At 47.3% G+C, this 14,156-nt stretch overlaps 1 protein-coding gene across 3 annotated transcripts in view; it reads left to right on the top strand.

The window, feature by feature from the left end:
• The window catches only part of PIPOX (pipecolic acid and sarcosine oxidase), a 46,870-nt gene that overhangs the window by 22,754 nt on the left and 9,960 nt on the right, over window positions 1-14,156 (top strand). For 2 of the 3 annotated variants that reach the window (XM_058560218.1, XM_058560216.1), the window contains exons 1-2: window positions 12,190-12,316; window positions 13,832-13,980. The exons of the other annotated variant lie outside the window; for it this stretch is intronic. In XM_058560218.1, the coding sequence (XP_058416201.1) occupies window positions 12,203-12,316; window positions 13,832-13,980 (263 nt within the window). In that variant the 5' untranslated portion in view covers window positions 12,190-12,202. Of the gene's footprint in view, window positions 1-12,189; window positions 12,317-13,831; window positions 13,981-14,156 lie in introns of those variants that run through there. 3 annotated transcript variants of the gene reach the window in all.

The following is a 14,156-nucleotide window of genomic DNA, read 5'->3' as shown; positions in this document are numbered from 1 at the left end:
GAGAAACCAAGGAAGAGAGGGAGAAGCAAAGAAAGATAGCAACAAGATTCAGAGCATCAGAAAGACAGTGAAAGACAGAGATGGGGCGAGTCAGAGACAACGAAAAAAGAGAATTCAGCAAATTAAAAATTTTACAACCATCCAGCAAGTCTGCAAAAATGATCTTCCCTGCGGTCTTTCATTTATCTCATTATCTGACTCCTAATGTGCTTTCTCCCCCCTTTCTTTTCTCGCCACACTTGGTGCAAAATCTTATTAGCTTTTTTTTTTTTCCTCTGGCAGGGGCTTCATACAGTCTTTTTCATTACATTTCCTAATAAAAGCAATCACTAGGATGGCACGGCTGGAGGATTAAAAAGCCACCTCAGCAGCCTCCTGGCCAGCAGAGCCACGACTTAAGCCTTGTTCATGCTGCCAGGAGAGTGGGCCAGCCCTGGTGGGCCAGGTCAGGGAGACCCAGGCTGTGCTGTGGAACATTCCAGGGCTGGGAGAGGCATTAGGGCAACAGCGGCAGTCGCATGATGATATGAGAGATGTGAGAACAGAAGACCTGGAGGAGGTGGCCCCTTCCCGGAGCTGTTTCAGGGCAGGAGTGACGGCCACCTGCCTGACCCCAGTGCTCCAGTTTTGCTCCAGAGAAAAGGATATTTTGGGCCTTTCTCTTTGGACCTTGGCCCACCTCGTAGCACATTCTTTTGAATAACATCAGTGATGTCAAGTCTTCACCTTTTATGTGTGTGTATATGTGAGGAAGATTGGCCCTGCGCTAACGTCTGTTGCCAATCTTCCTCTTTTTCTTTTTTCTCCCCAAAGCCCCAGGACATAGCTGTATAGCCTAGTTGTAGGTCCTTCTACTTCTTCTATGTGGAATGCTGCCCCAGCATGGCTTGATGAGCGATGAGCAGGTCTGCAACCAGGATCTGAACCAGTGAACCCTGGGCCGCCAAAGTGGAATGTGCCAACCCAATCGCTACGCCACGAGGACGGCCCCACGTCTTTACCTTTTGAGAGTACATTTGATTTTGTTATCTACGCTTTTTTTTGTTGTGGTAAATTCACATAGGATAAAATGGACCATTTTAACCATTTTTAAATATACAGTTCAGTGGCATTAAGTACATTCACACTGCTGTACAACCATCACCACCATCCATCTCCAGAAATTTTTATCCCAAATTATCCCAAAATGAACTCTGTACCCATTAAATAACAACTCCCCATCCTCTCTCCTCCCAGTCCCTGGCAACCACCATCCTTTCTGTCTCTGTTCTGTCTCTATGAATTTCTGTCTCTAGGGACCTCACATAAGTGAAATCATATAGTCTGTGTCCTTTTGTGCCTAGCTTATTTCACTGAGCATCATGTCCTCAAGGTTCATCCATGTTGCTGTGTGTGTCAGAATTTCCTTCCTTTTAAAGGCTGAATAATATTCCATTGTCTGACTATACCACATTTTGTTTATTCCACATTTTTTTTTAACATAAACATTTCTATCCACATAAGGAAAGTGAAAAGAAGAGAAAACCCACTCAGAATCCCATCACATTCATATAATGATTCTTCTCCCTTTGTGTGTTTCTCTCTTTTGCTAATAATTATATCTTCACCCCCTCATTGAACAGTCTTGTTCTCCAAAGGCTGCCCCACGCCACTCAGAAAGCAACTTGGCAGAGGATTTGGTATTTGGAAAGGGCCACAAGTTACCAGGAAACAAGCCTGGTAAATCAAGTGAAGGGGAAGGAAGGAACTCCCTATAAAGTAACACGACATTTTATTGCCTGGGTTATAAACTGGCCCTGCTGTATTTCACATATCATCCTCCAAGATGATTTGGGCCACACATGGAGTGCCACTGGATTAACTACCCAGCCTCCCAAGGGGGCGACTTTGAAGAGAACAATGGTCACTTGGAAATATTTGGTTTAGTATATTGTAAAATAAAACTACAAAAAAAATCAAATTAAAAGCAACTTTTAAATGCCTTGTTGCTTTGGGGACCACTGAGGCCATCCCTGGTTAACGGCTGTGTCTCTCAGGTGCTCAGCCAGGGATGTTTGAGTCGGTCCCAATCAACATTTTCCAAAGACCAGAGAGCATGACAGACTTGGGAGACCTGCAAGGGAAGGTGTTACTGCGGGAGTGTGTACTCAGTGCCATGGTGCCACAGGTGGCTCCCAGCAGGCGCTCCTCAATCTCAGCCACTGCTTCAGTGAACAATGACAAGGCCTGTATCTGTGTGGTCCTTTGGGAGCCTTTCCTCTTCCATTTCTTCCCAATCTTCTCCAGCACCCCTTTGCTCTAGGTCTCTGCCAGCCTCTGTTCCTGTCCCAGGCCCCAGAAGACAGCAGATACTGCTCAGGGAGAGCAGAAGCCCAGAGGTAACAAAGACAACCTCACCGATCCCCTTTCCTTCCCTCATCTGTGTCAGAGCCCCTGAAACGAACCACAGATTTCATGACTTCTCTCTCTACATAAGCAGAAAGTATTTATTTTCCACGTGGCCTTAAAAACTGGATCTTTTCCTTATACACAGACACAGACACACACACACACACACACACACGCACACACCCTCTGTTCCACCAATATCAGCTTTATCTAGATCACTCTCTCTCTCTTCCTGAGAAGCTACCCCCTCCCTTCCATCAATGCTCCAGGGGGCTTTTATTTTTCTTTTATTCTCAGCTCTCTATCAATCAAGGGGAGGGGGAAACACTTTCTCTGAACACTTGGTGAGCAACAGCAGCAACCAGCAGCTGCCAGGGCAGGGGAAACTTCGTTTCTGGCACTGACGTTTATAGATGTGGCACAGAATACCAGTAGGGACTGGAATAAATCAAACAGCTTCTCCAGAGGTCTCCAGGGGCTGCTTTAGAATGTCTTCCCGTTGGGGGTCATGCTCCTTCTCTTTCTTTGCAGGGGTGGGGGTGGGGAATGCTGTTATTTGCAACATGGAATGAGCCACATTCTCGCCCATTCTCCATAAAAGCACTGAGCCCAGGACCCAGGATGCTCTGGAGTGAGAGCGTCGGGCCTGTCTCTGGAAGTGGAGACAGGCTTGCGGCGTGAAATTCTGGGTGGGTTGGAATGTTGGCTCTGTCACTTACTAGCTATCAGTTTCCTCATCTGCAAAATGGGGTAAAAATGCCTGCTCTGCCGACCTCACAGGGCAGTTGTGAGACTAAATGAGATGTCTATGAAGAGAGTGCTCTGAAACCTTTGACAAGCTTGTGCAGTGTGGTGAGGGATTATTAAGGAGCAATGATAAGGGCCAGGGTGTCCAGAGAGCTCCTTGGGTGGGCTCCAGGCTGACCTCCCCCAGCCCATTCCATGAACCTTAGCTTTCTCCTTTCCTTTAAGAATTCTGGGCAAGGAGCACTGAGAGTCTGTTCCAAACACAGCTGGACTCTTCCCCATGTTTTTTCTAAGCTTTCCTTCTTCTTCCCCTCCAAATATTGAGAAAATAAAGGTGGACGAGTATGATAGGTGGAGATAGAGAAAGAGAGAGAGAGACAGAGAGAGAGAGAGAGCTGCCAAGGAGGAGGCAGGAAGGGGAGCAGTTGGCTAATACTTGCCATGCCACAGTGCACTCAGCATGGACACTTTTAAGGTTCTGTATGAGAACTCTGCTCAGTGAGATGAGACCCAGAATGAGCCCCCAATTCCCGCTCCCTTTATATTCCCTAAATTTCCAGATGCTGCACACCACCTTTCACAAGCTTTCTGGCCTTTCTGTGGATTTCAATCCTACCCCAGCCAAAACCCTGGCTGTGGTCAGGAGCTTAGGTGCAGGCAGGATGCTGACGATCCCAGAGTCCATCCCTGAGCCCCCTCAGGACAGCAATTATCTGTACAGTGTTTCCTTCTAAGCCTTTTTCTATATGTAACAAGATTCCACCCAGCTTCACTCCCCAGAGGCAACTTGTGTTGCCGCTTTCTTGCTATCCTTATAGAGAGAAAACTGATTTTCTTTAAATATTTGTTCAACACTATTTAAAGAGGTTATGTGCTGCAGAGAGGAAGGATGAACAGGGGACACGTTTCTCTATTGTTGGGAGCAATTCAGCTCTGGTGACAATTGTAGGCCCCATTCTTTAAAACAAAAGCTGTGCGGTAAGCAGGATCCATTCAACTGCAGGCAGTTAGCCTTGGGGGTCACAGCCTATACCTGCATCTTATCAAAATAGTCCTCCTTTTAAACAAATATAGTGATTCCCTAAAAGGCATCAAAATTCTCTTCTATCTTATTCCAATTCATGATGATGCTTTAGGGTCCTTATATATACTGGCCCTTCAGCCAAAGGCTGGCTGGTCCACCCCTAAATCTGGTTCTCAGAGTGGCTATTATGGGATTCCCACTCTTGCTGCCCTCTAAGAGAGGTAGTCATTCTTGTTGACAATTGCCATTTTCTTCACTCTTTGTGTTTGAGGAGGAAGGAGACAGGGGAATGTAAATGGAGGATATACTGGAGAGCTGATGTGTTTTGGGTACTAGTAATCTGATTGCAAGCATGGTTGGCACCCTGTTAATGGCAGGCTGAGATATTTGGACCAACTAGCCCAGTAAAAACAACTAAAAGTGCTAGATAAAATATTAAAAACATCTTAAAAGCCCTGAAGAGTTGATAAAATAGTAAGGAATTAATAGGCCAACATGGAAGAGAAAAACCAGAGCATAGAAACCACTTTTCCCTGAAAGAGCATCTGTCAATCCTAATGAACCTAAACTTTCATTTTGATCACCTGGCAGAGGGAGGGGGTTAGAAATCCAAGCTCAGTGCCTGCGAGTCTAAAAGAAGATCCTCCCCTCAATACACTGAGACCCCAAAGGCTACACCATCAGGGTAAGGGTGGACTCAAGTATACCAGCCCAAGGTCACGTTGCCTGCACGATCTAGGAACCTCAGACGAGGAACTGCGTTTAGATAGCTCAGGACTGGTGGTGCCCCTGGTGCCTGGCAGAAGTAAGCACAATCCTCTCTAGAGGAAGACCCCTTCATACTCAAATTCTTCCTATATATTCTTTGTTCAAGTGCAGTTACCTGAACATGGTTAGAGATAGCCATGCCTACAAGAAAATAGGCTCCATGAGTGAGAATCATAGAAACAAGAGACAAATGAAAAACAGCTGAGAAGACTTCACACATTAGAATGATCAAAATAGACCATAAAACAACTGTGTTTACTGTAGTCAAAGAAATAAAAGACAAGCTTGAAAATATTTGCAGGGAATAAGAAATTATGTAAGGTGACAAAGTGGACTTTAAAAAAACAAATAGAAATTCTAAAAAAAAACAATAACTGCAATTAAAACTCAACTCATTAATTTAAAAGCAGCTGAGGGCTGGCCCCGTGGCTTAGCAGTTAAGTGCACGTGCTCCGCTGCTGGCGGCCCGGGTTCGGATCACGGGCACGCACCAACGCACTGCTTCTCTGGCCAGGCTGAGGCCGCGTCCCACATACAGCAACTAGAAGGATGTGCAACTATGACATACAACTATCTACTGGGCTTTGGGGAAAAATAAATAAAATTATTAAAAAAAAAAATAAAAAAAAATAAAAGCAGCTGAGGTACAGTGGAATAGAGAATTAGCAAAGTAGAATAATGAGAAATTACCCAGAATACAGCATGGAGAGAAAAAAGGGGGAAGAGGATAGACAAGATAAAGAGACACAGTGGATAGAGGCCTAATGTATGTTTAATTAATGTCCTGGAAAGAGAGGAAAGAACAAATAGGGCAAAGCAAATATTTGAGAAGAGATAATGGCTGAGATTTTCCAGAACTGATGAAAGACACTCATCCACAGATTCAAGAGGCCGGTAAATCCCAAGCATGAAAGTCCTTTCTAAACCAGCAGCCAGATGAGAGAGGACGGAAATGGTACAGCTAAGTGTTGCCTTCCCAGCCCCAGCAGGCTAAACTTTCCATAAAAACTCAATTAGGAGAATGAACACTGAGTTTCCCACGAAGAAGTAGAGCCTTGTGGCTTTGGTGCCTGAGCCTCCCTGGCTCCCGTAGGCCCTTCTCCCTCTTCCACTGCCTGGAGATCTGTCCCCCAGCCAGGCTCCAGTATCCTACCATCCATCCACAAAGGCTTCCCTCAAACCTCTCTTTGTCTCTTGATCTCAAGGGAAGGAAGGGGGCTCAAGGCAGAAACAGAAAAAAGAACAGAAGAATAAGAACCTGTGAGAAGGCAGAGTAAGAAATGAATCTTGCAGGCATTATGGCTCAAGAGATGGGCCAGCCTGGCTTTGGGGCCAGCCTGGAGGCAACAAGCAGAAAATGGAGATTAAAGATGACTTAGAAGTTGCTATCCCAAATTCTGCTTCCCTTCCCTTCCCTCCTTTCCCTCAGGCTTCTCTCTGATTCTCTGCCTCCATGACCCTACATCTGGCAGTACAGTGTGGAGAGGACCTGAGCTCCGGTATCTATCTATATTCCCTAACAAACAGCAACATCAGTAGGTCAGGCTGCAGAGATAGGAGAGGGGAAGACCATGTCTACTTGAAAACTGGAGAAAACCAGAGAGCTGCATCCCTGGAGTTAATCTTCCTGCATGCTACTGAATTTTGGTTGCCATTTGTCACCTATCAAGCCAGCCCAATCCAGGCTAAAGCCACTTTACTTTTCCCGTCCCCAATTCTTACTCCTCTCCACTACTCCCCACCCCAGAGTGTCCTGATATCCAGGCTGTGAAGCATGAGAAAGACATGGGAGAGAGTCTCTCCAGAGAAGGGAGGAGAGGCTCCTGACAGAGGATTCATCTGTTGTCTCCCTCCCCGACACACCTCACCTCCAAGGAGCAGATCCCGGACAACCATGCTCAGCACTCTGATTTGTCATTTCCCCCAATGTCTGCTGAGCTTTAGTGAGACCTTCTGCGGAGGCCTAGTGGTAGAAATATCCCCACTCAGACGTGCATACATGTAAAGACACCTACTTAATAAACACCTGGGTATATCTTAGAGCGCCACAGTCAGATGAATGTGCAAATATGCACACGTATTTGTGTAGGGCTGGGAAAGAAAGGCCTCGAGATAAGATTAAGAAGATTCTAGTGTTCATCTTCAGGGAAGTTTTCCCTTAAGACAATGAAAACGCCTCCTCCCTTGTTTTTGCTGCATTTCCTCTTGTCTCAGTGAGGTCTGAGAGCCCCGTTTCGTAGGTGGCTCTCCAATGCCCAGGCTAAATGATGATTTAATATTTTTTCAGAGGTTTCAGTCCCAATTCTCAGGACTTTCCTTATTTTCCTCCCTCCCCTGGAGATTGCCTAGCAATCCAGCTCTTGTATTTTGAGGGAGCAGAGTTGACCTTAATATCTGCCATTTAACAAATGCAAAAACAAAGGCACGGCAGGAAGCAGAAGCCAGGGTCTCTGGGAGTCCCCCCACCCCACACACAAACCTCTGGCCTGAAGTTGGGTTTTGTCCTCAGCAGCTCATAGAGGACACTGTCAGCCTTTGATAAACCTTGCTGGGCCAGCCCAGAACAGACCTCTCACCTTCCTAAACACCTTATACCAGACGGCTGGAGCCACATGAGTCCAGGGTGCCTGTGAGAGCCAGAGAAACTCACCATCCATGCAGCAAACGCATGTGAGTGCCTTGTCTGTCCTAAACACCTCCTCCATACATGGAATACCACGCAGCCATCAGGAAGACTGCGCCAGCGATATAAGACTCTTGAGGAAGCCAAGATATAGGAAATGGAAACAGTAAGGTGCTGTGTAGTATGCTACTTCTGAGATTAAAAGAAAAAGAAAGAATATACCAAATAAGTATGTTGTATACCCATAGAACATCCAACAATACAAAGATACAAAAGAAAGATACAAAAGAAAATAGTAACAGTATTGCATGTGATGAGAATTAAGCAGCTGAGGATAGAGTGGGAAGGAGACTTCCTTTTCACAGTGTTCTCTTTTGAACCCTTTAATTGTTGTTCCATATGTCTGCATTACCTATGAAAAATGGCAATCAAAAGAGGACCCCTTCCGCTTAAGGAGCTTAGGGAGAAGGCAGACATGCAAACAATTACAATGCACTATGCTCATTCTTATCATTTGAGATGGAGACAGAGTGGGAAGGGAGTATAGGAGAGAGACCATCCATGTGGGCTTGGGGGCATCGGGGAACTTGGACTTGTCATAGTGAATGCTGGAACAGCTCTCAGCTCAGCCTTGCCAGGGCCTAAAGAGCACAGGGAGGAGGGACCCGCGGCAGAGCTGCAGGGACAGGCAGAGACCAGAACAAGAACTGCCTTGTGTGCCAAGCTAAGGAGCTGCGATTTTATCCTAATAGGAAATGGGCAGCTGTTAAAAAATTTTCAGCAGGAGAGTGACCTGTTCAGATTTGCTATTTAGGGAGAGGACTCTGGCGGGAACATGGAAGGATAGATTAACAGGGGCAAGGATGAGGCAGGGATACTGGTTTTAAGGTTAAGGCAAGAATCTAGGTGAGAGAAGGCGGATGGATGGCCTGGAGCCAAGGGAGCGGGATGGAGGAGAGGGGATGAAACCTGAGACATACAATGGGCCCGAAATGTGTATGGAGACCACGTACAGATCCAGCTCTGCCGCTCTTCATCTTCTCCCGCTGGCATCCTCTGCACATTCAGGGCCCCAACACCCCCAGCAGCTGGCAGGATGGGTCAGGAGGGGCCGCTTCCTGGTCTGCTTGCCTGCCTCCTTGCCCCAGGCTCCAGCTCCTTGGCGAAGAGGGGCAGAAAAAAGAGAATAGAAGCCTCTCCCTCGCCATGCAACTCCTAGGTCTCTCTTATTTATTCCACGCTCTCTCTCTCTCCCGATTCGGGTCCTCTCATTATTTCTGAGCGTACAGCTTGCTGCTTCCCTGGCTTGGCTCTCCCACCCCCGTCTGCGAAGTGTCAATCAAGCCATCAGATGAGCAGTTCGGCCTCACATCCTCAGCAGCTCTGCCCCCCAGGACACAAGCAGCAATTGCTGACACACAGCGGCCTGGTGTGGGGCTGTTGGCTCTCCCTTCAATAGTCTTCCGATCCAGAATGGGTGTTAAAATGGAATTTGAGGGGATCGCTTCTCTCTGCCTGCCCCTGTCAGGACAGCCACAAGGATGGGCAACCCTGAGAGAGGAGGGAAGCCTTCAGAAGTCGATTTGCTTTTCATTTCAAGGTTGGGCCGTGGCCAGTGTCTGCGTTTGGAGGAGCCGTTTGAAATTCTTAGCAAGAAGCAGAATGCTTGAGTCCAGGAATCCAGGGCAGGCTTGTGAAGTAGGGATGGAGAAATGGAATTGTCACGTTATTTCTGAAGGGATGTTATATTAAAGGAGAGGTGGGGTAGAGAGCCGCTTTGTAGCTTCCCTGGAGGACAACGAACAATAAGAGATGTCAGGGGAAGCAGGAAGAACAGATTAGAACAAAGAGAGAACTTCCCCAGGCCCTGGAACCAGTGACCAGGGAGATCTGAAGCCTCTGAAATCCCCGGGGGACTTCTTCGTTTACAAATTGTGAATGGAAGCGCAATTTTTGTAGAATATGGAAACTAATGAGCATTAAGCTCAATTACCTCGCCAAATTCTCTTTAGGTCTTTGATAACACACACACACATAACTCGCGGTTGTGATTCACGTGCATCTAGTTGCGTTCTGCTTCTCTCTCTCAGTGTGATTTCATATACATTTCCGCGTAGCCCACAGTCCCCACGCTCATCATTTTGAATCGTACATAGTATTCCATTGTCTCAATGTGCCAGTCGTTCAGCTATTCCCTGTGGCTGGGTTGTTTCCAGTTTTTTATATTATAAGAGCACAGCTATGAATATCTTCATACAAATATCTTTTTCTCCCCCTGGGGTATAGTCAAATTTCTAGGTCAGAAGGTTTGAACCACTTCACTATTCTTGCACACTGGCCCAGCACTCCCCAGAGGCCCAGACAGTCTGAGTTGCCACCCGACTCTCTCGGTCCCCACGGGACTGACATCAGATTTTATCATTTTTATTTATTTTTGCTCATTTAATAGGCATCTAATCATACCTTGAAGTTATTTAATTCCCATTTCTTTCATTGCTAGTGAGACTGGGCACACTTCTATGTCAGGATTTATCGTCTGCTTTTCCTTGTGTGTAAACTGCTCATCTCCTCTGACATCTTAGCAAGAGAAATCTGGGGGCCGACCTCGTGTATTTACATCAAGCCTTTACGTACTTAAATAGTACATTTTTCTCAGTTGTGTCTGCCATTTTTTATTCAAAAGGAGGTGACCAATTGTGATGTGGATGCTATCTCGTCCCATGTGGGTTAGGGATGACGGGGAATTGAGACGACTTCTAGATTCTAGAGTGATTTAAAAAATTTTTTTCAGAAGAAAGAAAAGCCAGACATATGGCACCCCCTCTCTGGGCCCCTATCTTCCTAGGAAAGGAAGGGGTGGGCTGAGAGAACAGCTAGTTGCCAAGGCCACTCTTTACAGGGGGCGGGCCACTGCACTGAGGCTGGGCAGCTCCCCGTGGTCACGTGGATTTCCTGGTCCATTATTTTCTCCCACTCACAATATGGCCATGAGAGAAACAGCAACATATTCAAATCAGAATCATCATTCCAAGTTCTGACTAATCCCCAGGAGAGCGCAGTGGTTAAGGGAACAGGTTCTGGAGCAGACAAACCGAGGTCCCCAACCCAGTGCCTATGTTTACCAGGCGTGTGGCATTGGCAGGTTAGAACCTCTGTAAGCCTTGATATCTTTGGCTATAAAGTGGTGCTTCAGTTATGGCTGCATAAAAAACTACCCTGAGACTTAGTGGCTAGAAACAATGACTGTTTTATTGTATCTCAGGATTTTGTAGTTCAGGCATTCAGATGGGCTTGGCTGGGTGATTCATCTGCTGCACGTGGCATTAACTGGGCCCCTCAGCAGTATTTAGCTGGCGGCTGGGCTGGGCTAGGGCTCCAAGATGGCTTCACTCTTCCGTCTGGCTCTCCACGGAGTCTCAGGTGGTCTCTCCCACAGGGTAGTTGGACTTCTAACATGGCAGCTCAGGGCTCCAAGACAACAAGAAGAAGCTCTCACTGTCTTAAGGCGTGGGCTAGAAAGCGTCCCAGCATCACTTCCACCATATTCTACTGGTCAAGCAGTCACAGAGCCTGTGACGTGGCGAGTGACAAAGAATTTGGGGCCATATTTAATGTGCCAAAAGTGGGCAGAAAAATCCTCACTCCTGAGGCTGTGAGGATTAAAGGAGATAATGCATGCAAGAGGTAGATTTACCATGAAGCTAATGAAACTTCAACCACGGGGCTCCTTAATTTCATAGTCTCTTCCAAGTCCTAGCACCTAATTTCGTATTCATAATTTTTCTTTCCCTTTTCTTAAAGAGGACCCCCAAATTGTATAAGAATCAGGCCCTACAAATCCTGGCTCTGTCCCGAATGCTTGTAGAAGTACTCATTTAGCGTACTGCCTGGCACAGAGGCAGTGCTCACGACAGGGCCCCTCCATGCTCTCGGCTGGTGCCTGGTCGCCTGTCTGTGCCTCAGGAGAAGCATCCTCCTCTCGCTCTGTCCCTTCCATTTGTTCAGGATCATTTCTTCTTCTCCTTTTTAAAAAGTGAAAGTAAAACATACTGAGAATAATTTCATAATCATAAAACTGCCCTCTCAATTGGCCCTTGCGTCTACCCCCTGACCTCACCGCCCACCAGGGAGGTGGGCCTTACCCTGGGCATAGTGCCAAGTTCTTAGCTCAGCCCTCTAGAATCTCCAAAGGAAATCAGGCTGAAGAGCGGGAAGCCAGCAGGGGGAGGCAGCATTCCCGGTGCCCAGCTTGGTCTAGGAGGCATTGAAATTCCAGGGCCGAAGTCTTGAGACAAAGATCATAATGAGACAGGAAGGTGGCATAGGAAGGAGCCCATTTGCATGACAATAATTGAGCCAAGAATAGAAAGCTAGAGAGATGCAAGGGTGAGGCTGGCAGCTGAGCTGGGCTAAACCTCACAAATCAGACTACCCAGCTCTGCTCTGCAGGGGAGGCGGGGGCTGAGCCCTGTGCCAGGCTTTGCAGGGTGCGGAGGAGGAGTGGGGAGGGAGGACGTGGCCCCAGGGGATTGTGGGAATGCTGGCTAGGCTGGACTTTGCCCTGCTCCTCCTCCTTCAGCCCAGAGCCTGCCTTTGCTCGCCTTCTCCTTTGTGGTGGGCTCTGTGGCTGCAGGACTGACTAAGTGGGCATCATGGCTGCTCAGAAAGTTCTCTATGATGCCATTGTGATCGGGGCAGGCATCCAGGGCTGCTTCACCGCATACCACCTGGCCAAACACAAGAAGAGGGTCCTCCTGCTGGAGCAGGTACTGTGTCCCCTCTGTACTCCTGACCTTAGGGACTGTCCTTCTCTCCTCCCCTAGAGAGGGGTTTCCAGAGCCAGCAGGCTATGGGGCGAGGCCAAAGGGCCTGATCATCACAAGTTTTGTGCACTTTGTAGCTTAGCTGCCTGGTGTGTTTCATGACAATGCACAGAAAGTTTCACACTCTCTAAGACCCACATTGGGGTTCTAGGCACATTTTCTCCTTTTACTGCCTCCCAGTTCCTGCCCTTGACCAAGAAGTGTCCCAGGCCCCGTTCTCTACCTTCTTGGCACCCAGTCTCTTCTGTGCCAAGATGGTTGATCTGGCCCAGAAAAATAATCAGTTCTGCTTTGGGTAACTTTAAGTAAAGAAAAGTTTGCCTAGACGCAAAGGCTAATTTGTCAACCTAAGAGGTAGGACTCTTCGCTGCATATTCTGGCCTCTGGCCCTGGAACCCAGCAGAGGCTTCTGTTTTTTCTGTGACCTCTGGATAATAGCAGCTTCCTTTTTATTTATTTATTTATTTTCCTGAGGAAGATTCTCTGTGAGCTAACATCCCTCGCCAATCTTCCTCTTTTTTTGCTTGAGGAAGATACGCCCTGAGCTAACATCTGTGCCAATCTTCTTCTATTTTGCATGTGGGTCGCCGCCACAGCGTGGCCGCCAACGAGTGGTGCAGGTCCTTGCCCCAGAACCGAACCTGGGCTGCCAACGCAGAGCACACCAATCTTAACCACTAGGCCACAGGGCCGGCCCCGATGGCTTCCTTTTTGATACATAGGAAATAAGACTTAGGTCTTATTTTTCCTTATAAAAAAGATGACCCCATGCGGTGCAGTCTACAGTGACAATTGCACATGTGGGTGGGCCTGTATACCTATAAGGTCCTTTCCAGGGCAGGTCCACCCAGCCCACCTTCTAGAGGTTTCTACCCTCTCATTCTGCCTACAGCTATTCAGGCTGGTTTTGGTTTATTCTTCTTAGTAATGAGCTGGATTGGTTAGAAACATTTTTCATTTCTCTATCAGTTTCCTCAAAGTCTGAGGGATTTCTGTCCAACCTTGCGGGAAACTCTTCATCTTTTGCTAAATCCCAAGGTGGTTTCCTTGTCCCGAGTGATATGGAGCCACAGAGAAATAGTCAGCATCAGCTTCCTTGTCCATAAAATGAGGGGGCTAGACTAGAATGAGCCCGGAGTTTCTTTCTAATTCTGCTTCTCTCTGAGTCTAAGCAGGATGACTAGAGACTAACCAGCAAAGGAACTTGGGGAAGTAAATGATGTTAGCAAAAAGGACACTGAGTTAGTGCTACTGAAGAACTTCTATCCTTCTATCCTGATAGCCAAATCAATAACTTGGCCATAAAAGGAGAATGTATGGAAATATTTGAAGAATAAGTGCTCCTGGTTGACAGCACATGATGAGCTGGCTCTTGGGGGCAAGGGGAGTGTGTGTCTGTATGTGTGTGTAGTGCAAGGGGTGACAGCTTCAGTTGACTCTCTTGTTCTCCACTTCCAGTTCTTCCTGCCACATTCCCGAGGAAGCTCCCATGGGCAGAGCCGGATAATACGAAGGGCATACCCTGAAGACTTTTACACCCAGATGATGCATGAGTGCTACCAGATATGGGCCCAGCTGGAGCAGGAGGCTGGAACCCAATTACACAGGTTGGCAGGGAGGATTCCTTGAATTACGGGGCCTAGCACCTCCAGGTGCTTTTAGTATGTGAGGGGGCAGTGCCAGGAACACTTGAAATGTAATGGAGGGACACAGGGCCTAGAGAAGTGCCAGACACATGGACATATTCTGCTCACTGTCATTATGATCACCCCACAGATCCAGC

This window comes from Diceros bicornis, chromosome 18 (assembly GCF_020826845.1).
Source record: "Diceros bicornis minor isolate mBicDic1 chromosome 18, mDicBic1.mat.cur, whole genome shotgun sequence".
NCBI classification, from domain to species: domain Eukaryota; kingdom Metazoa; phylum Chordata; class Mammalia; order Perissodactyla; family Rhinocerotidae; genus Diceros; species Diceros bicornis.
The sequence above is the reverse complement of the archived record's forward strand: the minus strand, read 5'-3'. Positions and strand labels throughout refer to the sequence as shown.